The sequence below is a fragment of the Aquarana catesbeiana genome, linkage group LG03 (genome assembly GCF_042186555.1).
Source record: "Aquarana catesbeiana isolate 2022-GZ linkage group LG03, ASM4218655v1, whole genome shotgun sequence".
Classification (NCBI taxonomy): Eukaryota; Metazoa; Chordata; class Amphibia; order Anura; family Ranidae; genus Aquarana; species Aquarana catesbeiana.
Window position 1 is genome coordinate 598058188 of NC_133326.1, and position 26311 is coordinate 598084498.

General features: G+C 44.7%; 1 protein-coding gene across 2 annotated transcripts in view; it reads left to right on the forward strand.

Annotated features, from left to right (window-relative positions):
* Positions 1-26311, forward strand: part of KCNIP3 (potassium voltage-gated channel interacting protein 3) — a 240095-nt gene that overhangs the window by 189650 nt on the left and 24134 nt on the right. For both annotated transcript variants that reach the window (XM_073622052.1, XM_073622053.1), the window contains 2 exons: positions 9192-9262; positions 12733-12840. In XM_073622052.1, coding sequence (XP_073478153.1) covers positions 9192-9262; positions 12733-12840 — 179 coding nt within the window. The remainder of the gene's footprint in view (positions 1-9191; positions 9263-12732; positions 12841-26311) is intronic.

A 26311-nucleotide genomic window follows, 5' to 3' on the forward strand; every position in this document is an offset into this window, starting at 1 on the left:
TTCAGCAGTTAAAGCTATAGTAGCTCTTCTATTGGATCGGACTACATGGGCCAACCTTTGCTCCACATGTGCATTAATGAGCCTTAGCCACCCAAGGCTCTGTTACAAGTTCACCGGTTTCTTTCCCTGGATCACTTTTGGTAGATCCTGACCACTGCAGACTGGGAAAATCCCACGAGAACTACAGTTTTGTTGTTGCTGTGACCCAGTCATCTAGCCATTACAATTTGGCCCTTGTCAAACTCACTCAAATCCTTACGCTTGCCCATTTTTCTGCTTTCAACATATCAGCTTTTGGGACAACATGTTCACTTGTTGACTAATGTATCCCAGCCACTTTCTGGTGCCATTGTATCGAAATAATCATTATTTTTCTTGTAGCCCCTTGTCCTAAACAGAGGCTACTATGTCAACTAAATGTTTGGCTGGCCTGTAGTTAGTTCAGACTGATTGTATAGTTTTTCACCTGGTTTTTCCCTAAGCTTAAATTGCCTCTCACTGTTGCTAGTAGCTGTCAATGCTCATAGTATGAGAATTCACAAATAAAACTAACTTACTAATATATATATTTCCATCTGCCAATCCAGTAGGAGGTTTATGCCACTGGTGCATGCTGGGGGTGGATCTAAAAATTTGGGACAGGCCATGTGCTTTCTCTCTTCCCCTGGACTGAGGCCTAGGACGGTGCTGCTGCAGAGAGCTCTGCTGTTAGGTCCAATACCTGTTTTGGGGCCTAACGTGTACTGAAGAGACCCAGGGTAGGACCCTCGCTGGAGAGAGCCAGGAAGAAGGCTTCTCTCTCAGAAGGGCCTGGTGACTCACTTGGAGCATGTTCTCAAATTTGAGAACATGCTTACATTATTGCCGAGTTGGCATAAAGGTTCTGACACTGTCAAGTTGGACATTGATCTGAAGAGTCTGTAAGTGATAGCATGTTTCGAGTTACACCCTAAATACAGGTGCTCCAAAAGGTGAACTTAGCCTTTGTTACTTCCTGTGACAGTAAAGTCACATATCCCATATAAAGTTGTTACACATTAGAAGAGCCCATCATAGAGTTTCCATAGTGTAGTGACCATCACATTCACCTATCATGCGAAAGGTCCCATTTTCAAAACCAGGAGGAAACAGATTTTCCCCCTGGACCTCGATCATCTCTCATATCTACTACATCCATCCTCTTGCTGTTTTCTACACTTTCTAACTTAAGGTGGTAGAAAACCTAGCCAAGGGGTGTCCAAACTTTTTTCAAAGAGGGCCAGATTTGATGAAGTGAACATGCTTGAGGGCCGACCATTTTGCCTGACATTCTTTAAACCATTAAAATTTGGTCTAAGTGTGTTCGTCCAAGCACTAATACACTGCCCAACAAGAATTCTCTTGCCTTTGTGCTGTGGGTGGTGAATAGATGAGCTTGGGCGTGTTATTTGGATATACCGTATTTATCAGCTTATAACACGCACCTTATCTTTAAAAAGGAAGTTTCAGGAAAAAAATCTTAAATTTAAATAAAGAACTGTGAAGCAAAATAAGGGTCAGTGCCCATCAATGCAGCCTAATCAGTGCCCATCTGCAGCCTCACAAGTGCCATGAATGCAGCACCCACCGTTTTGCCATGAATGCAGCCCCCACTCCATTGCCATGAATGCAGCCCCCACTCCATTGCCATGAATGCAGCCCCCACTCCATCCTCATGAATGCAGCCCCCACCGTATTGCCATGAATAGAGCACCCACTGTATTACCATGAATGCAGCACCCACCGTATTGCCATGAATGCAGCACCCACTCCATTGACATGAATGCAGACTCACCATTGCTGTCAGTGCAGCCTGATTCATGTCCATCTGCAGCCTTGGAGGAGACAGGGAGGGGGCGGGACGAGCGCCAACAGACATACAGGAGAAACTCCTGTTTTTATCGGCGGCCTCTTTAATTGAAAGTCCCGCCTCCTATGATGGACAAAACAATTCAGCAGCGCAGGAGATGGGACTTCCTTTTACACAGGACGCCGTGTAAACAGTAAATACTCCCCTCCTGTATGCACAGAACTCATCCCGCCCCCTCCAAGGCAGCCAGCATATCTATCTTTCGTGGCCCCCGATGCTCGGGGGTTCCTTGGGAGCCACAAAAGATATATGTCAAAATTACCAGGCGGGCCGTCCGAAACCGGAACGTGGGCCGCTATTGGACATGCCTGACCTATCCTGTCAATTTTCCACCATCTAAAGCAGGGGTCTCCAAACTTTCTAAACAAAGGACCAGTTTATGGTCCTTCAGACTTTAGGAGGGCTGGATTGTGGCTAGTGTGGAATTTTTCCTGGCATCAGTGGAAGTAAACATCGCCACATTTGGTATTGGGGGGAGGAATAATGTCCCATCGTTGGTATCACTGGGAGGAATAGTGCCTCATCATTGGTGTCAGTGGGAGAAATGGTGCCCATTTGTTGGTGTCAGATGGCAGAATAGAGTCTCAAATCAGTCGGAGGAATAGTGCCCCAAGAGCCGGATAAGAGCAAGTAAAGGGCCGCATCCAGCCCCAGGGCCGCAGTTTGGAGACCACTGATCTAAAGCATTATTAAGCAGTTAACTTATTGCTCTGTGTAGAATCCTTCCTACCTTGTTAGTTTTCATGTAATCCGTCATTTTCTTTTCAATGACATCAACGTCGCATGCGCATTTTGTCTGATTTTTTCTGGCATGCTCTTCCTGCCGTAAGTCCTGCATTAATATGCCAGGGCTACGTAATTTCCTTTTTCCAGCGGCAGCTTTGAGATCCCGTAAGCCTTAGTTCCCATTCACACATGTGAGCATAAGCAGGCCGGCTCTGATTCGTGGGGACATGGTTGCCATGGTAATTTCACAACTAAAACGAGGCTTGGCTAAATATTTACTGCGCATGTGCTAGTTTATAGACCGGGGAAAGAAGAAAGGGCGGAAGTCCGGAGCGCATCAGACCCTGAAGACAATATTTATGATGGCGGCGGCTGCACCCGGAAATGAGCATAGGAAAATAACACACAAAATAAAAGTAAGAAACATGCGATGGGGCTTGAATTTGCTGTGCAATTGTTTTACAATGATTTACTATAACTCCTTCTAAAAATTTCAGCTGAGGTGGGTCGGAGTTTACTACCACCTTAAATCCTCAATCTCTCCTTCTGTACTGGCATTTGACTCAACCTTTTAAGACATGCACTGATCAACCCCATCACAAAAAAAGTTTACTATGGACCCTACCAGTCTGAACAATCTAGGATCCATCTCCCTGCTTCCATAGTCTATAACCACCTGAGCTACCACCTCACTGATAACAACCTTCTTGACCACTTTCAGTTTGGCTTTTGCCAACAATATTCCAGAGCAACTGCCTTCCTAAAAGTCAAGAATGACTTACTATCTGCTAACACCAATAGCCACTACTCCGTAATCTTATGCAGGGTACACACCATATGTTTTTTTTTTTTGTTCAACCCAGCAGGCTGAATGAAAAAAAAGTTACAGATCACCATACTAACACAAGTGGCTGCGAGCACTGATCAGATGCTGGTTTTCCAGCATGCTTGTTTGACAAAAAACTGTACACACAGGCTCAAAACCCCTTGGAACCCTTTCACATGGGAATTCCATTTGTCCATTTCCTCATTCCTTTGGGCAAACAGATATAAATGGACAACGTCCATTTACATCAGTTTTTGGTCTGCTTCCAGTAAGTTCCATTTTTTCCGCAGTCCGCAGTTCGCTAAAACGTATGTAAATGGCACAGAACTAAATGGAAGATGGATAAACTGATGTAAACCGAATTCAAAAGTGTGACAGAACAGATGATGCCCATGTGTAAGGACCTATCTCTCCACCACACTGCTCACCCTGTTAGCCTCTTCGTGCAGAACTAATTTACTAACGGACATATCAGTATGAATGTCATACATACAGTGTCTTGAAAAAGTACTCATACCCCTTGAAATTTTCCACATTTGGTCATCTTACAACCAAAATTGTAAATGTATTTTATTGGGATTTTATGTGATAGACCAACACAAAGTTGGACATGACAATGATAAATGGTTTTCCAATTTTTTTACAAATAAATACCTGAAAAGTGTGGCATGCATTTTTATTCAGCCCCTTTTACTCTGATACCCCTAACTAAAATCTAGTGAAACCAATTGCCTTCAGAAGTCACCTTATTAATAAATAGAGTCCACCTGTGTGTAATTTAATCTCAGTATAAATAAAGCTGTTCTGTGAAGCCCTCAGAGGTTTGTTAGAGAACCTTAGTGAACAAACAGCATCATCATGAATGCCAAGGAAAACACCAGACAGGTCAGGGATAAAGTTGTGGAGAAGTTTAGAGCAGGGTTAGGTTGTAAAACAATATCCCAAGCTTTGAACATCTCACGGAGCACTGTTCAATCCATCATTCAAAAATGGAAAGAGTATGGCACAACTGCAAACCTACCAAGACATGGCTGTCTACCTAAACTGCCACCCCGGGCAAGGAGAGCACTAATCAGAGAAGCAGCCAAAAGGCCCATGTTAACTCTGGAGGAGCTGCTGAGATCCACAGCTCAGGTGGGAGAATCTGTCCACAGGACAACTATTAGTCGTGCACTCCACAAATCTGGCCTTTATGGAAGAGTGGCAAGAAGAAAGCCATTGTTGAAGAAAGCCACAAGATGTCCCATTTGCAGTTTGTGAGAAGCCATGTGGGGGACAAAGCAAACATGTGGAAGAAGGTGCTACGGTCAGATGAGACCAAAATTTAACTTTTTGGCCTAAAAGCAAAATGCTATGCGTGGCGGAAAACTAACACTGCACATCACCCTCAACATACCATCCTCACTGTGAAACATGGTGGTGGCAGCATTATGTTGGGGGGATACAACAGGGAAGCTGGTCAGAGTTGATGGGAAGATGGATGGAGCCAAATACCGGGCAATCTTAGAAGAAAACCTGTTAAGAGTCTGCAAAAGACTTGAGACTGGAGTGGAGGTTCAACTTCCAGCAGGACAACGACCCTAAACATACAGCCAGAGCTACTTGGATCAAAGCATATTCATGTGTTAGAATGGCCCAGTCAAAGTCCAGACCTAAATCCAATTGAGAATCTGTGTTAAGACTTGAAAATTGCTGTTCACAGACGCTCTCCATCCAATATGACAGAGCTTAAGCTATTTTGCAAAGAAGATGTGCAAAGCTGGTAGAGACATACCCCAAAAAGACTTGCAGCTGTAATTGCAGTGAAAGGTGGTTCTACAAAGTGTTGACTCAGGGGGGCTGAATACAAATGCACGCCATACTTTTCACATATTTATTTGTAAAAAAATTTGAAAAACATTTATCATTTTCCTTCCACTTCACAATTATGTGCCATTTTGTTTTGGTCTATCACATAAAATCCCAACAAAATACATTTAAGTTGTTGGTTGTAACATGACAAAATGTGGAAAATGTCAAGGGGTATGAATACTTTTTCAAGGCACTGTACTTTCTCAAACTCAGTCTTTCCTGAGCTCATAATACTGGGCTCCTTCTGATACACGTGCAGCACTGTGCAGATAAGCTAAAGGTAGATTTTATTCTAAATAGTGTGACTGAAGCTCTCTGTAAGTGCTGATTGACACATTATTAGTTGTATCTCTATTTGATTAAAGAGGATTGGTCTAGTTTAGTTTGGCTGTTACAACTGATTACTGTAAGGAGTTGTTTTGATCCCTAGATTTGTTCCTTGTTTTCTGTGTACTTTATCTGACAATACTGTCTTCATTACCCCTATAAATGGGCAGATTTGAATAGAAAGATCCCCCCCCCCACGTGGGTATTTTGCAATTACCACTTGCAGCCAGCAGGTGGAGGCCAGGGGCAACATAAATCACCAGGCTGACTTGTTACTGTACAGTGGTACCTTGGATTTCGAGCATAATTTGTTCCAGAAGAATGCTTGTAATCCAAAGCACTCTTATATCAAAGCAAGTTTTCCTATAGGAAATAATGGAAACTCAGATAATCCGTTCCACAGCCACTGCTATTGTATGCAGTACCACATGTGGCCAGAGGTCGGGGGCGCCTGGATACACTTGCAGACCGATCAGAGCCGCTCTGCTGAACTCGGAGACACTCGGAGATGCTCTGAGACACTCAGGAAAGGAGTGTTTCGGAGTGGCTCCGAGCGTCTCAGATCGGCTCTGAGTGGCTTCGAGTGTCACCGGTGCCCCCGCACCTCTGGCCAAATGCGGTACTGCACACCCCAGAGGCTTGAATCTGGCTCATCTTGCGAAACAACTCTCTGGATTTTATAAAAATAATAGTTTGTATTGCAAAACGCTTGTAAACCACGTTACTCGCAATTCGAGGTATTACTGTATTTTAAATAGTGTTGTAAACAGACATAAATAGCAGGATATAAGATTACACATACACACAGGTTAATGACTCAGTGGATGCACACACACCTCACTGCTAACAAGGATAGTATCTCACTACAATTTCAATCTGCAGTCAGTGAATGCAGAGCCAGTGTTTGTTTTTTATAAGCATGCTATGAAGAAAAAAGTATCATAAAGGTGCTGTATTAAAAGTGAATTTGTAAAAATAAAAATTTTAAACAAATAATGAAACAATATAGAAAATATGACATGACATGAAAAAAAATGTTACCTCCCTTTAAAGCATACTAACAGAAATGACATGAAAGTTCAGTGACACAATACTACTTACAATCAGCCACTGTCTGCTCTTTGCCCCACAACAGTAAATAGCCCTGTTTTGCATTAATGGACAACATAGTGGCAGTGACCTCTATGCATTAATGTGAATGTGCATGACCTAGCTTGCTTTTGTGTTTGAACTCAGAATAATGGCCATAAGCAGAGGTGAGGAATAATGCCTGGGATATTATTGAAAGCAGAAAACGAAAAGCTCTTTCCTTCTTAAACGACAGATCAATAAGGTGAGATGTGGTAAAGAAGGACACTGTGAAACAGCACGTCTGAGATGATCACAGTGTATTTTGGTGAAAAGATTTCTTTTAATGTACTAAAGGGACTTTTAACTTCTGACCTCTGAAAAGGTAATCATTTTTTCCATCTCTATCAGCTGCTGTGATACCCAAGGCACAAGGCACTCAAGTCACACATGAAAATTTGGCATTTAAAGGATAGATTCACCTTTAGTAACATTTAGTAACCCATATTTAGGGTGTAAAATGTAACATGTTACAATTCAACAGCCCCCTCATCCCCTGGGCCTCCCTGTGACAGTGGACAGGGTTCCTCTCCTCTGCAGCCGTGTGATTCATCCAAAGAGAACGAATGAACTAAGCAATTCTTCTTGTACTTCTGCTATGGCTCGCCTCTCAAAGAAAGCCACCCAAATGCCACCACAAACACAACTTCATCAAACTATATCACAGGCAACCCATGGCTTGTCATTCCCATGAGTGTCTCACCCCCTTACTTTAAGAGCCTGTTTACCTCTTTGTTAAAATTAAAGTCTTACCCAAGGCTGATGTTTCCCTGTTTTTAGAGGGTACCAGCTTGGGAGGCAGATCCTGGAAATAGTCCTTGGTAGCAGTATTATGTCACTTTACAAGGGACACCAGCTAACTTTGGGGATCTAAGACCATTATGTAATGGTTGCAGGCCACTTTTTCCGCCATCTACAAAGACATGAGCACCTCTTGTAGGGCGGAACAAATCATATATCTGGTTACTAAGGTCATATGTCCACAAGCACATATACTTAACTCGGATGGCCATGGTAACTCCAAGTCTGATAGAATATCTTCTTTGAGCTTAGGATATTCCTTGGCATCCTGAGATTGCATGTCAAAGTAGGCCTTTAAAAGCGATGCTAGCATATCTGCCCACTGCTCTTCGGGCAGTATCTTTGAACAACTCTCTCTTACATCTCTCTTACATATGCTGAGGTAGGCCTCAATATCACCTTCCAGGGACAATTTTCGTAATGCACTCTGCACCACCATCTGCTTCTTTAACAGTGAGAGAGCCCAATGTGAGTCTTAATCATCTCACATATCAAGAGGCATGTGCAGAGCTAAAGCTGGGTACGCACTATTCATTTCTTTTTTTCGCTCAACCCCGCGAGATTAGTTCAGCTGAGCTGTTGTGTTCTTACAGGGGGATGCCCCCCCCCCGCCAGAACAAACCCTATCGGGAGTCAGTTGGCTGCTGGTTTTCAAGCATGCACGTCCAACAGAAGCCGGGCCGGCCAGTTAATGTCGGACAGACCGACAAACACACAGGCCGAGTGTTGGCCATTCTTTTTTAGTCGGCCGTTGTCTCCCGACATTCGACCCATGTGTACCCGGCTTAAGGATAGTTAAAGTGAAAGAAATACCTAACTATACCTATTATTAAAAATGTCTCCCCCCCTTCCTCCTATCTATCCAGCGAAACCTGTATAATAAAAAGTGCATACTTACCTATTTTTAATCCGCTCTGGTCACATGATCCTGCAGCTCTGACTCTGCTGTGTTTGTGAGCAGCTGCTGCAGGGGAGAGGAAGGAGCAGTAAAAACAACTGAGTAAAAACAACTGGGCCATTGAAGCCTATGGGTGACATCATGGCTCCTGGAATTAACAGCCGTTCTTGGGTGCTCCTTTACATGGAGCTGCAGGATCACGTCATCAAACTGGAGGGATTGAAATAGGGTGGAACACTGATCTTTTTTATACAGGTTAGACAGGATAGGCGGGAAATTTAAAAACAGGTACAGTTAGGCTCTTTCTTCACTTTAAAAAGATCTGGTTAACAAGTAAGATAACAGGTAAGACCAAGGGATGGAGACTTTATCCCACCCATAGCTCTACAAAGTCTCTGACCTCCAGGACGCAGATCATAACTCTATGAAAGCAGAAATGTTGTTTTCTACATATAGTGCTGGAATACCAAATTGTAGGCACTGGCCTATGAGCCCCGCACTATTTAAAGGTCCTGCGGCAATGGATCAAAATAATATAGATTTGATCTTGAAAGAAAATTACAATGAAGATTTCTTAAATTGTTTACAAAAGATCTAAAAAATGAATTAACTCAAAGAAAAAAAACTTTACATTAATGTCTCTGCTGTCATTGGCCAGGCGGGGATGACGCCACATGTATAATATATATTATATATCTGTATAGTGTATGCACTCGTTTAATAACTTTTTCTCCTTGTAACTGCAGATGCCACAATGTATGCGCATTTTCTATTTAACGCCTTTGATCTGGACAGAAGTGGCGCAATCAAGTTTGAGGTAACTAAACGGAAAACAAGGGCAGGCCCATGGAAGTACACAACCTAAAAAGCCATACTAGATTTTTTTAAACTCATATTGTGTTAGTATATTTTATGTGGTCAGATTATCACTCAAAGTTGAAATTATTTATAAATCCAAGGGTTACAGAATGAAGGTTTCCATTTGCACACTATGTAAAAGGTTAGATTCACATATGTGTGTGTTTTTAGTGCATTTTCAGATCTGCAGAAGCACACCACAACCCATTTAATATTATTTCCTATGGGTCCTGTTTACATCTATGCAGTTTCCTACAGTGCGTTTTTGGAAAAGGTGCAGGGACTTTTTTACATGCATCAAAGTGCATTTTTGGCTCCATAGACTTCAATGGAATGCATAAAAAATGCATAAAAATCCATAAACATGTGTTTTGTTGCATTTTTGTAGGGTAGACAATCAGTCTCCTCCTACCAAAAAAAGCAGAAGCATGAAAATGCTTCAAAAATGTGCCGCAAAAACGCTTAAACTGCACATGCATAGATATGAACTCTAAGGGTTTAGAGTTAAAGTTAGGTTAGGATTAGGGGTTGGGGTTAGGGTTAGGGAGTAGCATTTGGGTTAGGGGTTAATATTTTATTTATTATCTTTTTATTATTTATTTATTTGTATTTATTTTTGTTAGGGTTAGGGTGTTAAAAGATACTATTATTACTAATAATAATGATAATAATAAATGAATAAACAAATGGAAAAGAAATACACAAATAAATAAAAATAATCCTAAATAAATAATAAATAAATAAATACAATAAATTAAAGTGGTTGTAAACCTAGTTACACCACTTGTACTTACAGGTAAGCCTATAATAAGGCTTACCTCTAGGTACTGTAAATATCTCCTAAACCTACACGGTTACCATATACGCTTGTGCCGACGTCATTGGCGCATGCACACTGAAGAACACCGCAGTGAGAGCCGTGCCTCCATTACAGCATTTTTATTGGACAGCTTGGGCCAATGGTACTTTACCATAGGTCCAAGACTCCAAGCTCTCCATTGAGTTCAGTGCCTCTAAAAGAAGTGAGAGGCACTGTGAGCTCAACTTCTCAGTCTGCTGAAAACAGCGTGTGCCAGCTTGTATTTAAACTGGCCGCTCTGTATGTAGCTTCTGACAGGCTGCACAAGGAGTCCCCTAACTCTGGAACCATAGGTCCTAGTAGGAGCCCCAAGTTTTGACCAGTGACGGGGTATGACTTCAGCTACCTACAGCTACCTACACCCCCCCCCCCCATTTGGGGTCTTTGTGACCCCAGGTCGCCGAGCTATGACCCTCGAAGCTCGATCATTTTTTTTTTGTTAGAGTAAGGGTTTAGAGTTAAGGCTAGGTTAGGATTAGGATTGGGATTGGGGTTAGGGAGTAGCGTTTGGGTTAGGGGTTAATATTTTATTTATTATCTTTTTGTTATTTATTTATTTGTATTTATTTTTGTTAGGGTTAGGGTGTTAAAAAATACTATTACTACTAATAATATAATAATAATAATATGATAATAATAATGATAATAATAATAATAATACATGAATAAACAAATGGAAAAGAAATACACAAATAAATAAAAATAATCCTAAATAAATAATAAATAAATACAATAAATTAAAGTGGTTGTAAACCTAGTTACACCACTTGTACTTACAGGTAAGCCTATAATAAGGCTTACCTCTAGGTACTGTAAATATCTCCTAAACCTACACGGTTTAGGAGATATTTACCATATACGCTTGCGCTAACGTCATCGGCGCATGCACACTGAAGAAACGGCTTGCTCGTGCCATTTCTTTAGCAGCTGTGCCATGACTGGTAGAGTAACGTCATCGTGGCTCCGGGCAATCACAGCGCTGGAGCCCACGAACCCAGAAATAACTATTATACTAATTATACAAAAAAATCAGGCTAACTTCAGTGTTTTGTTTTTTATTTTATTTTATTTTATTCATGAAATAGTTTCTTTCCAAAAAAAAAGGCATTTGAAAAATTACTGCACAAATACCGTGTGACAAAAAAAGTGGCAACGACCACCATTTTATTTCCTAGGGTGTCTTCTAAAAAAAAAAAATTATATTGTGTTTGGGGTTCTGAGTAATTTTCTAGAAAAAAAATGATGAGAGAGAAGTGTCAGAATTGGCCTGGGTAGCAAGGGTTTAATTACCATAAGTTTGTAATATGCAAATAATTATTATATATTGTTTTTAAGGTAATTTACTATATTTTCAAAATCTGTACTCAAGCAGGTGGCTTAATGGACAAATTATTGAAGTTTGAAGTTATAACTTCCAACCAGTAATTTCACAGTAAATAGGTAAATAATAAATTATTATATTATAACATATAGCATATAAATATATGATTTAGCTTGATTAAAACAGTACCTTTTCAACAGCAGCAGGTTCTCATTTTCCCTCTTAACTGTGTGAGAAAAACATGGGATTGTGAGTAAATGCCCCTTCTATGACACTGCAGTGAGAGGCGTGCCTCCACTACAGCATTTTTATTGGACAGCTTGGGGCAATGGTACTTTACCATAGGTCCAAGACTCCAAGCTCTCCATTGAGCTCAGTGCCTCTAATGCCGCGTACACACGGTCGGACTTTTCGTCTACAAAAGTCCAACGGACGCCGACGGACTAAAGCTGGCTGGTAATCCGATCGTGTGTGGGCTTCTCCGGACTTTCAGCAGACTTTTTCAGCCTCAAATCCGACGGACTTTAGATTTGAAACATGCTTCAAATCTTTACGTCGTAACTACGACGGACCCCGAAATCCGCTCGTCTGTGTGCTAGTCCGACGGACAAAAACCCATGCTAGGGCACCTATTGGCTACTGGCTATGAACTTCCTTATTTTAGTCCGGTGTACGTCATCACGTACGAATCCGTCGGACTTTTGTGTGGTCGTGTGTAGGCAAGTCCGTTCGTTAGAAAGTCTGCTGCAAGTCCGCGGAAAGTCCGCCGGAAGTCCGCCGGAAGTCTGTCGGACAGGCTGTCGGACTTTTGTAGACGAAAAGTCCGACCGTGTGTACGCGGCATAAAAGAAGTTAGAGGCACTGTGAGCTCAACTTCTCAGTCTACTGAAAACAGCGTTTGCCAGCTTGTAGTTAAACTGGACGCTCTGTATGTAGATTCTGACAGGCTGCACAAGGAGCCCCCTAACTTCGGAACCATAGGTCCTAGTAGGAGCCCCAAGTTTTGACCAGTGACGGGGTATGACTTCAGCTACCTACATCCCCCCCCCATTTGGGGTCTCTGTGACCCCAGGTCGCCAAGCTATGGCCCTCGAAGCTTGATCATTTTTTTTTGTTTTGTTTTGGGGTTTTTTATGTTCATGGCATGAACATGCCTCCCCTGACTGCACGTCCCTGAGCAACAGCCAACATTTGAGAAAATATATTACATTTATAATAACATTTGTTTATCTTCCTGTGTCACCTACAGGATTTTGTGGTTGGCCTGTCTATTCTATTACGAGGAACTGTCCATGAAAAATTAAAATGGGCTTTTAATCTCTATGATATAAATAAGGATGGATATATCACCAAGGAGGTATGTCGGCTTATTTTTCAATGCATTTCATAAATAAATAAAACTACTTTTTTTTCTTTTAGATATTTTACTATTTGGAATAAAATAGGAACTACATGATGCCTAGTTGTATCTGACATGTCTTATACATACCTCCCAACTTTTGAACTTCAGAATGAGGGACACCTGAAGGAAGTGACTTGCGGCGCATGCAGTGCACCGCGGCAATGTGTGGATGTGGCCAAGCTCTTAACAATGGGAGGGGCTTAAGGGCGTGAAACAATTAACACTTTGGTGAGAAGTATATAATGTACAGTACTGTGTATATCGTGCAGGAGTCTGTAATGCAGAGCAAAGAGGTTGGGTAGAGGCTGCAGTCAGTGCCGGGTTTAGGAGTATGACACATAGAGAGCAGGGTCCAGGAGTACATAATGCACATAATGCAGGGGACAGAAGTATGTAATGCACGGGACAGGAGTATGTAATGCACATAATGCAGGGGACAGGAGTATTTAATGCACAGAATACAGGGGACAGGAGTATGTAATGCACGGAATGCAGGGGATGGGAGTGTAATGCACAGAATTCAGGGGACAAGAGTGTAATGCACAGAATGCAGGGAACGGGAGTGTAATGCACAAAATGCAGGGTTCAGGAGTATGTATTGCACACAATGCAGGGGACAGGAGTCTAATGCACAGAATGCAGGGGTCAGGAGTATGTAGTGCACAGAATGCAAGGGACGGGACTGTAATGCACAGAATGCAGGGGACAGAAGTGTAATGCACAGAATGCAGGGGGCAGGATCATGTAATGCACAGAATACAGGGGACAGGGTGTAATGCACAGAATGCAGGGGACGGGAGTGTAATGCACAGAATGCAGGGCACTGGAGTGTAATGCACAGAATGCAGGGGACAGGAGAATAATGCACTGAATTCAGGGGTCAGGAGTATGTAATTCACAGAATGCAGAGGACATGAGTGTAATGCACAGAATGCAGGGGATGGGAGTGTAATAATGCACAGAATGCAGGGGACGGGAGTGTAATGCACAGGATGCATGGGGACAGGAGTGTAGTGCAAAGAATGCAGGGGACAGGAATGTAGTGCACAGAATGCAGGGGACAGGAGTGTAATGCACAGAATGCAGAGGACAGGAGTATGTAATGCACAGAATGCATGGGACGGCAGTGTAATGCACAGAATAAAGGGGACATGAGTGTAATGCACAGAATGCAGGGGACAGAAGTATGTAATGCACAGAATGCAGGGGACAGGAGTATGTAATGCACAGAATGCAGGGGACAGGAGTGTAATGCACAGAATGCAGGGGACAGGAATATGTATTGCACAGAATTCAGGGGACAGGAGTGTAATGCACAGAATGCAAAGGATGGGAGTGTAATGCACAGAATGCAGGGGACAGGAGTGTAATGCACAGAATGCAGGGGACAGGAGTATGTAATGCACAGAATGCAAGGGACGGGAGTGTAATGCACAGAATGCAGGGGACAGAAGTGTAATGCACAGAATGCAGGGTACAGGAGTATGTAATGCACAGAATTCAGGGGACAGGTGTGTAATGCACAGAATGCAGGAGACAGGAGTGTGTAATGCACAGAATGCAGGGGACGTGAGTGTAATGCACAGAATGCAGGGGACAGGAGTGTAATGCACAGAATGCAGGGGACGGGAGTGTAATGCACAGAATGCAGGGTACAGGAGTATGTAATGCACAGAATTCAGGGGACAGGTGTGTAATGCACAGAATGCAGGGGACAGGAGTGTGTAATACACAGAATGCAGGGGACGTGAGTGTAATGCACAGAAAGCAGGGGACAGGAGTGTAATGCACAGAATGCAGGGGACAGAAGTGTAATGCACAGAATGCAGGGGATGGGAGTGTAATGCACAGAATGCAAGGGACGGGAGTGTAATGCACAGAATGCAGGGGACAGGAATGTAATGCACAGAATGCAGGGGACGGGAGTGTAATGCACAGAATGCAGGGGACAGGAGTATGTAATGCACAGAATGCAAGGGACGGGAGTTTAATGCACAGAATGCAGGGGGCAGGAGTATGTATTGCACAGAATGCAGGCGACAGGAATATGTATTGCACAGAATTCAGAGGACAGGAGTGTAATGCACAGAATGCAGGGGGCAGGAGTGTAATGGACAGAATGCAGGGGACAGAAGTGTAATGCACAGAATGCAGGGGACGGGAGTGTAATGCACAGAATGCAGGGGACAGGAGTGTAAAGCACAGAATGCAAGGGACGGAAGTGTAATGCACAGAATGCAGGGGACAGGAGTGTAATGCACAGAATGCAGGGGGCAGGAGTATGTAATGCACAGAATGCCAGGGACGGGAGTGTAATGCACAGAGTGCAGGGGACAGAAGAGTAATGCACAGAATGCAGGGGACAGGGGGGCGCATGCGCGCGAGCGACGGAGATGGCTACCTGATTCCTCTGCTCCACAACAACGGAACCAGAAAACCAGCCTGACACTGCACAGAGCGAGCGGGGACACGGCTATCACACCTCCCCAGGCTCCGGATTACCTCTGGAAGCGTTTGGTAATGTACCGCTCCATTAAAACTAAGCCCAGGAACCGGCAGCCCCATAAACCTCTCCCAGGCCCTGGCAGAGCGAAACCTAAGATGGCACCTGAGCCTCTGGAGTCAGAAGATGCCACTCAGCTCTCTGCTGAGGATCCAGCGTCTCCTGCAGATAGCCTGCATCAATTTCCCACAGATCTGCAGAGTCCTCTCCCTGTGGACTCTGATAATTTGCTGGATAAATTCCGCAGCATAGTGAGGGACGAGATTACTGCAGCCTCCCGCAAACTCACCTCAGACCTGGTCTGGGGCCTTAAAGAGATAGGCCACCGCACCAATCAGCTGGAACAAAGCATGGACCTGGCTACTACGGTGCTGGAGAGCCACGAGTAGGAGGTGGATAAAATGTCAGCTGAGATTGAGGCCCTAAAAGATAAATTGGAGGACGCTGAGAATAGGGCCGCAGGGAAAATCTGCGCATACGCGGTATTCCAGAGGTTATTACTGATCTACAAGGTACAGCCACTACAATCTTCCAAGAGCTGGCCCCCGAGATCCCAGTGGAGAAGCTCGAGTTCGACCGTATTCACAGGTCCCTGGCACCCAAACCCTCTGATGGCCCCCCCGAGGGACGTTATTATTAAATTTCATTATTACCGTACTAAAGAGAAACTTTTGCAAGCGGCAAGGGATCAGCAAAGCCTCTCTTTTCAAGGTCATTCCCTCCAGTTGTTTGCTGATCTATCTCCGGTCACCATAGCCAGGCGGCGAGGCCTCAAACCTTACCTACAGGTTCTACAAACCCAGGGGATAAAATATAGATGAGGATTCCCCTTTAAACTGTCTTTTTCCCACTTGGGCCGCCAGTTTCAGGCTACCTCCCCATCTGATTTGAAACGTCACTTCCAGGATCTGCAGTTGGACCTCCCTTCGTCCCCGGTGGACGCAATGTCCTCCTCTTCCAGGTCGGGACCTTCTAGGCCTCCTCGACAATCCTCCCAACGTTCCCAACCAGGATCCCAGGCGCTGAAGGATCTACAGGCTCACCGTTTCCACAAGTCCAATAATGGTTGAAGGTACTTTGTTTACATTTTTGTGATCTCCGATCGCTAGACTTTATGCCACAACCGAGGATTCATATTTACCCGTTAGTTTACTACCCAGATCATCTGGGAACTTCTTGGAATGCCCCCCCCGATTTACTTGCACCATGTTCTGTTCTAGGTCCCCTGCCCTGTAGATATATTTGAACGCTCTACTTTAGGCCGCCCCATTTGTGAGATGGCGGTGGAGGGTGTTGTTCATCATCCTTGTGATCAACCCAGAGGCATGGACACTGGCAGGACCTTTTGACCCCTCTCCACACAAAGGACAACCTGAAGTCTGTCTACTGAAATTTTTTTTTTTTTTTAATTTAATTTTTTTTTTTTTTCTTAAGATGTTGGGGGGGGCAATGTATTCCTTGCAAGGGTATTTTTTATTGGTTTAATAACCAGGTTGTGCCTTCTGCTTTTGCACGATGGCTCTCTGCCTCTGTTTGAGAGTTTGGCGGATTTGCTGCTGCGGTGAGGTCGGGCAGGTCCCCCTGGTTCCTGGGAGGCGGCGGCCTGGTGGTTGCCATCGCCGGGCGTTCGGAGGCTCCATACAGTTATACCTTCACAGGGTTTTTTATATGTATTTGATTTTCGCTGTTTAAGCTGGTTCTACCTAAATGTTTCATTAGAAACCTTCTCTATTTTTTTTTAGTCTCTGTGCACAATTAACTGTATTTGACTTTATTGATATGCAATAGGCCGGTGGTACCGACGGACCACTGCTCCCCCTCATGTGTTGGCACTTGGCTAAGACGGTTCTCTTGGCCAATGTCCCACCCTACTGTGGGCCCTGTAACCCACAAAAAGATGCATTCAAACTCTTAAGGTTAGCTCTATTTCAAGTTCTCAACACACCTATTTTTTTTGTCTTGCTTTCCTTCTCCTTCCCTCTTCTTGTTTCTATATCTCCATGTCCTTTCTTCCCTTCCTCCCGATCCATGGGGTGTTTGGCTGGAATACTATATAGGAGTTTCCCTCCATTTCAATGACTCTCAATTGGTTGTCCTTGAATGTTCAGGGCATGAACTCCCCTCAGAAACGGATCAAAGTTTTCAAATACCTCAGACAACAAAAAATAGATATCGCATGCCTCCAGGAAACCCATTTTTCTTCCTCCTCTTATCCTAAATATTTTGCGGCGGATTACCCCCGTGTTTACTTGGATAATGGGCCCACTAAACAGAGGAGTGTTCTGATAGCCTTCCGCAAGTCAGTCCCATTTACTTGCAGTAAACAAATAGCAGATCCAAATGGTAGGTACCTAATTTTACAGGGTAATATTCAAGATACCGAGGTTACGATTATGACTTATTATGCCCCAAATAAAAATCCGGGGCCTTTCCTGACCCATGTCTGCGCCCTGTTGAGGTCCCATCAGAAAGGTACTCTCCTTCTGGCAGGTGACTCAAATGTGACATTGAAGCCCTCCCTAGACAATTACCCTTCGGATCACAAACTCCCTTCCCCAGCAGCTAAAACTTTTTCACATTCACTGCAATATCACGATTAAATAGACATTTGGCAGCAATTTCATCCCCTGGGTAGGGATTACACCTACTATTCTCACCTTCACCACTCCCACTCTAGGATAGATCATATGTTCGTTCTACACAAGCATCTCCCTTTAATAGAATCAATTTCTATCCTGGCGGCCCCATGGTCGGATCACGACCCCATCCTAGCGGTTTGTAATTCTCTGCTTAGTAAACCACAATTCTCCCCCTGGGTGATGAATAACTCCCTCTTGTCCTACAAAGCGATTCTTAATGACATCCATAAAGCTTCTCTGGAATACTTTAGTTTTAATTCAGGATCTGTTTCGTCACCTGTCACATTATGGGAGGCATATAAAGTAGTTCTACGAGGCCATGTTATCCGCCTGGCATCTAAACGCAAAAAGGAGAGGGCACAGGCACGCCACGAGCTAGAGTCAAAGTTGGAAGCAGTAGCAAGGACATTCAAGCAATCCCCCACCCCCGCTAATCGCAAACTCCTAGATAAGGCCCGCACAGAGCTAGATTTGTGTTTGTCAGATGAGGAGGAACGCACCCTACGTTGGGCCTGGCAAAATTGGTACATCAAAGCCAACAAACCTCATGCAATGCTAGCCAACAGATTGCAAACTTTTGCCCCAAAATTTGCTCCCATTACATTGCGTACTCGTCACAATACTGTTACTGGCAATCCCCAGCGAGTTCTGGAAGAGTTCCGGTACCGTCTTACTAAATTGTATTCTGCACCTGATCACTCATCCACCCGTGGCCTTGACACCTTTTTGACAAATCTATCTCTGCCTTCCCTATCCGAATCCCACACATTTCTGATGGACTGAGACATACAAGTCTCAGAAGTCCTCCAGTGCATTATTATCGGAAATTAGCAGATATTATTGCTCCTCACCTAACAAATATGTATAATCCAGTTAAGGAAGGTCTCCCCTTTACACCCAACCTGCTGACGGCCAACGTCGTTATGACCCCTAAAGCTCATAGGGATCATTCATCGTGGGCTAACTTCAGGCCAATCACATTAATTAACATCGATATGAAAATCTTAACCAAAATCCTGGCCAACTGCCTCAATTCCTTTCTACCACGCTTGATAAAAAAGGATCAGGTGGGCTTTGTCCCAAGGAGACAGGCTGGTGATGCCATCAGGCGTCTCCTTCAAATACAACACATAGTCCATAATAGGTCCCTAGAAACAATGTTTTTGTCATTAGATATCAACAAGGCTTTTGACATGTTGTCATGGCCCTATCTGACACAGGTACTTAAATGCTACGGATTTGGCGCTTCCTTTATGCGTTGGGTTTCAGCTATTTACGATTCCCCTCAGGCCAAAGTGAAATATTGTGGGTTCGAGTCACCTATCTTCCCTATTAAAAGGGGTACCCGTCAAGGTTGCCCACTTTCCCCACTCTTATTTATCCTGGCATTGGAACCCTTGGCGGAGGCTATCCGATCTCATCCGGATATAGCGGGGGTAGAGGTAGTGGGTATTCCGCATAAGTTATCATCATTCGCAGATGATATCCATCACTAAACCTAGAATCTCCCTCCCGAACCTGCTCACACTTTTGGATACTTTTGCCACCTTTTCAGGCCTATCAGTCAATCCCGCTAAATCCAAAGCAATGTCAATCAACCTCTCTTCCTCTGAGTTGGGAGCCCTGCAATCTGCATTTCCCTTCCAATGGCTAGAGTCATTACCCTATCTTGGGATTCGGCTCACCCCAAAATACTCAGGCCTATATCAAGCTAACTTTCCTTCATTGTTTAGAAAGCTGACGGCTATGCTCTCTTCCTGGTCCACCCTTCCATTGTCCTGGTTTGGTAGGATTGCAACCATCCGTATGACCTATCTACTAAAGCTGCTATATTATTTTCGGGTCTTGCCGGTCCAGGTCTCTTCTGTACTACGCATATACCAATGTAAAATTATGCAATTTATATAGGGTTCTAAAAAACCTGGGATTAAATGGCAGGTGTTGTACGCCCGAAGGATCAATGGTGGCCTCTCGGTTCCCAATCTACACACTTATTATACGGCAGCTGCTATTGCTCCACTATCTCACCTTCATAAGAAACAACAAATGCCGCTATGGGCCACTATTGATCTGATGGACTTGCACCCGATACCATTAGCCTCCCTTCCCTGGCTCCCCCGAGCCTATCACCCAACCACTATTGGTCCATGTTTGGCCCACTCTCTTCGGTTATGGGACACGGTCAAATATTCCGCGGGCTTGATCTCTCCCCACCTCCCCCTACTTCGACTTCTTCAGTGTCCACTATTTCCTCCTGGTTGCGATAACCCACTACAATTTATGTGGTGGACCGAGAGTGGTTTTGTAGATATCCACTCAATGCTTACCCCTACCAAGATCATCCCATTTGCAGTCTTACGCTCCTCCCATAATATCCCCCTTAGGGAGCACTATAGCTATATACAACTCCGACATTTCCTTCAAACCCTTATAAAATCTCAACCAACCCCCTATACGTTAACCCCCTTTGAAAGCCATTGTAGATCACAACCTCAATCCTCGGGTTTGATTTCTTTAATATATACAGCTATAATTAACTCCAAAAGACCACCCTTGAGATCATACCATCTCCAGTGGGAGGCGGAATTTGGGAAGCAGTTGGACCCGGAGGATTGGCAGGTCATGACTATTGCATTGTCCAAATGCTCCAGGAATGTTCTTTTCCTGGAAAATGCCTATAAAGTGCTTTATAGATGGTATTACACCCCGGCCAGATTAGCTAGTTTTATCCCAACCTATTCCCCCCTGTGTTTTCGTGGGTGTTCTCGGGAGGGTACGATGGCACACATTTGGTGGCAGCATCCCAAGGTATGCAGACTATGGGTTAGAGTATATGCATTGCTGCGTAACCTCTTCAATACTAATATAAAGAGAGACCCCTTTGAAGCTATCCTGGGAAAACCGATCACAAAATTACTAAAACCGGAAGGCCAATTGGCATCCCACATTTTTACTGCAACTAAATTAACAATAGCTAAGGCTTGGAAAACTCCCACTCTCAGCTTTGAGGCAGTTAAAAACCGTGTAAATGAGATCATGGTTAATGAAAAACTGACGGCCGTATTATCAGATACGCATGATAAATTTCTTTGGACCTGGCAACCATGGGTGGCATATTCCCACCCTTCCGTTTTGACTCAGCATTACTCTCTCTATAGTAAGTTTCCACCCCTCTCACCCCATGGACCTCCCCCCCCCCTTTTCTTTTCCCTGATTATTCTCTATATTCTTTGTCCCACTCACCTTTTTTACCCTTCTTCTGGTCCTCTCTCCTCTTATTCCTTCTTTTTACCTTCCCTTTTCTAGGTCTCACTAGCCTACAGGCTACGTCCTGCTGGGCTCGGACACATGATGAGAACCAACTTACGAACATATCTCGCCCTTCTTTAATTCCACATTGACGAGTTATGTTTTGCATTTAGCTTTCTTTTTATCTTTCTTTTTTTCTTTATCATAATGGTTATATAAAGTTCTGCAAATATATTTGTAAAATTAGTGGAAATTAGCATTTCGTTATACTATGTGTATATGTTGATCTTACAAGATTCTCAGTGTAATTTTGGAATCTAGTGCAAATCCTGCTATTTTAGATTACCATTCTTTGCAACTTTATAATCTATGCAAATTTGTATACATGATGTGTCCTCCGGTATCTATATGTATCACTATGTTGATTGATATGTTCAGTAAAAACCTTTGTATAAGAATGCAGGGGAAAGGGTGTAATGCACAGAATGCAGGGGACAGGCGTGTAATGCACAGAATGCAGGGGGCAGGAGTATGTATTGCACAGAATGCAGGGGGCAGGAGTGTAATGCACAGAATGCAGGGGACAGGAATATGTATTGCACAGAATGCAGGGGGCAGGAGTGTAATGCACAGAATGCAGGGGACAGGAGTGTGTAATGCACAGAATGCAGGGGACGTGTGTGTAATGCACAGAATGCAGGGGATGGGAGTGTAATGCACAGAATGCAGGGGACAGGAGTATGATGCACAGAATGCAGGGGACAGGAGTGTAATGCACAGAATGCAGGTCACAGAAGTGTAATGCACAGAATGCAGGTCACAGAAGTGTAATGCACAGAATGCAGGGGACAGGAGTATGTATTGCACAGAAGGCAGGGGACAGGAGTGTAATGCACAGAATGCAGGGGACAGGAATATGTATTGCACAGAATGCAGGGGACAGGAGTGTAATGCACAGAATGCAGGGGACAGGAGTGTAATGCACAGAATTCAGGGGACAGGAGTATGTAATGCACAGAAAGCAGGGGACAGGAATGTAATGCACAGAATGCAGGGGACAGGAGTGTAATGCACAGAATGCAGGGGACAGGAGTATGTAATGCACAGAATGCAGGGGACAGGAGTGTAATGCACAGAATGCAGGGGACAGGAGTGTAATGTACAGAATGCAGGGGACAGGAGTGTAATGCACAGAATGCAGGGGACAGGAATATGTATTGCACTGAATTCAGGGGACAGGAGTGTAATGCACAGAATGCAAAGGATGGGAGTGTAATGCACAGAATGCAGGGGACAGGAGTGTAATGCACAGAATGCAGGGGACAGGAGTATGTAATGCACAGAATGCAAGGGACGGGACTGTAATGCACAGAATGCAGGGGACAGAAGTGTAATGCACAGAATGCAGGGTACAGGAGTATGTAATGCACAGATTTCAGGGGACAGGAGTGTAATGCACAGAATGCAGGGGACAGAAGTGTAATGCACAGAATGCAGGGGACAGGATCATATAATGCACAAAATGCAGGGAACAGGGTGTAATGCACAGAATGCAGGGGACAGGAGTGTAATGCACAGAATGCAGGGGACAGGAGTGTAATGCACAGAATGCAAGGGACGGGAGTGTAATGCACAGAATGCAGGGGACAGGAGTGTAATGCACAGAATGCAGGGGACAGGAGTATGTATTGCACATAATGCAGGGGACAGGAATATGTATTGCACAGAATTCAGGGGACAGGAGTGTAATGCACAGAATGCAGGGGACAGGAGTGTGTAATGCACAGAATGCAGGGGATGTGAGTGTAATGCACAGAATGCAGGGGACAGGAGTGTAATGCACAGAATGCAGGGGACAGGAGTGTAATGCACAGAATGCAAGGGACGGGAGTGTAATGCAAAGAATGCAGGGGACAGGAGTGTAATTCACAGAATGCAAGGGACGGGAATGTAATGCACAGAATGCAAGTGGCGGGAGTGTAATGCACAGAATGCAAGGGATGGGAGTGTAATGCACAGAATGCAGGGGACAGAAGTGTAATGTACAGAATGCAGGGGACAGGAGTATGTAATGCACAGAATGCAGGGGACGGGGGTATGTAATGCACAGAATGCATGGGACAGGAGTGTAATGCACAGAATGCAAGGGGCGGGAGTGTAATGCACAGAATGCAGGGGACAGGAGTGTAATGCACAGAATGCAGAGGACAGGAGTATGTAATGCACAGAATGCAAGGGTCCGGAGTGTAATGCACAGAATGCAAGGGACGGGAGTAAAGTATGATGCACAGAATGCAGGGGACAGGAGTGTAATGCACAGAATGCAGGTGACAGAAGTGTAATGCACAGAATGCAGGGGACAGGAGTGTAATGCACAGAATGCAGGGGACAGGAGTATGTATTGCACAGAATGCAGGGGGCAGGAGTGTAATGCACAGAATGCAGGGGACAGGAATATGCATTGCACAGGATGCAAGGGACAGGAGTGTAATGCACAGAATGCAGGGGACAGGAGTATGTAATGCACAGAATGCAGGGGACAGGAATGTAATGCACAGAATGCAGGAGATGGGAGTGTAATGCAGAGAATGCAGGGGACAGGCGTGTAATGCACAGAAAGCAGGGGACAGGAATGTAATGTACAGAATGCAGAGGACAGGAGTGTAATGCACAGAATGCAGGGGGCAGGAGTATGTAATGCACAGAATGCAGGGGACAGGAATATGTATTGCACAGAATGCTGGGGGCAGGAGTGTAATGCACAGAAGGCAGGGGACGGGAGTGTGTAATGCACAGAATGCAGGGGACGTGAGTGTAATGCACAGAATGCAGGGGATGGGAGTGTAATGCACAGAATGCAGGGGACAGGAGTGTGTAATGCACAGAAAGCAGGGGGCAGGAGTGTAATGCACAGAATGCAGGGGACAGGAGTATGTATTGCACAGAATGCAGGGGGCAGGAGTGCAATGCACAGAATGCAGGGGACAGGAATATGTATTGCACAGAATGCAGGGGACAGGAGTGTAATGCACAGAATGCAGGGACAGGAGTATGTAATGCACAGAAAGCAGGGGACAGGAATGTAATGTACAGAATGCAGGGGACAGGAGTGTAATGCACAGAAAGCAGAGGACAGAAATGTAATGCACAGAATGCAGGAGATGGGAGTATGATACACAGAATGCAGGTGACAGAAGTGTAATGCACAGAATGCAGGGGACGTGAGTGTAATGCACAGAATGCAGGGGGGCAGGAGTGTAATGCACAGAATGCAGAGGACAGGAGTATGTATTGCACAGAATGCAGGGGGAAGGAGTGTAATGAAAGGAATGCAGGGGACAGGAATATGTATTGCACAGAATGCAGGGGACAGGAGTATGTAATGCACAGAAAGCAGGGGACAGGAGTATGTAATGCACAGAAAGCAGGGGACAGGAGTGTAATGCACAGAATGCAGGGGACAGGAGTGTAATGCGCAAAAAGCAGGAGACGGGAGTGTAATGCAGAGAATGCAGGGGACAGGCGTGTAATGCACAGAATGCAGGGGACAGGAGTGTGTAATGCACAGAATGCAGGGGATGTGAGTGTAATGCACAGAATGCAGGGGACAGGAGTGCAATGCACAGAATGCAGGGGACAGGAGTGTAATGCACAGAATGCAGGGGACAGGAGTGTAATGCACAGAATGCAAGGGACGGGAGTGTAATGCAAAGAATGTAGGGGACAGGAGTGTAATGCACAGAATGCAAGGGACGGGAGTGTAATGCACAGAATGCAAGTGACAGGAGTGTAATGCACAGAATGCAAGGGATGGGAGTGTAATGCACAGAATGCAGGGGACAGAAGTGTAATGTACAGAATGCAGGGGACAGGAGTATGTAATGCACAGAATGCAGGGGACAGGGGTATGTAATGCACAGAATGCATGGGACAGGAGTGTAATGCACAGAATGCAAGGGACGGGAGTGTAATGCACAGAATGCAGGGGACAGGAGTGTAATGCACAGAATGCAGGGGACGGGAGTATGTAATGCACAGAATGCAAGGGTCCGGAGTGTAATGCACAGAATGCAAGGGACGGGAGTAAAGTATGATGCACAGAATGCAGGGGACAGGCGTGTAATGCACAGAATGCAGGTGACAGAAGTGTAATGCACAGAATGCAGGGGACAGGAGTGTAATGCACAGAATGCAGGGGACAGGAGTATGTATTGCACAGAATGCAGGGGGCAGGAGCGTAATGCACAGAATGCAGGGGACAGGAATATGCATTGCACAGAATGCAAGGGACAGGAGTGTAATGCAAAGAATGCAGGGGACAGGAGTATGTAATGCACAGAAAGCAGGGGACAGGAATGTAATGCACAGAATGCAGGGGACAGGAATGTAATGCACAGAATGCAGGAGATGGGAGTGTAATGCAGAGAATGCAGGGGACAGGTGTGTAATGCACAGAAAGCAGGGGACAGGAATGTAATGTACAGAATGCAGAGGACAGGAGTGTAATGCACAGAATGCAGGGGGCAGGAGTATGTAATGCACAGAATGCAGGGGACAGGAATATGTATTGCACAGAATGCTGGGGGCAGGAGTGTAATGCACAGAATGCAGGGGACGGGAGTGTGTAATGCACAGAATGCAGGCGACGTGAGTGTTATGCACAGAATGCAGGGGATGGGAGTGTAATGCACAGAATGAAGGGGACAGGAGTAAAGCATGATGCACAGAATGCAGGGGACAGGAGTGTAATGCACAGAATGCAGGTGACAGAAGTGTAATGCACAGAATGCAGGGGACAGGAGTGTGTAATGCACAGAATGCAGGGGGCAGGAGTGTGTAATGCACAGAATGCAGGGGGCAGGAGTGTAATGCACAGAATGCAGGGGACAGGAGTATGTATTGCAGAGAATGCAGGGGGCAGGAGTGCAATGCACAGAATGCAGGGGACAGGAATATGTATTGCACAGAATGCAGGGGACAGGAGTGTAATGCACAGAATGCAGGGGGCAGGAGTATGTAATGCACAGAAAGCAGG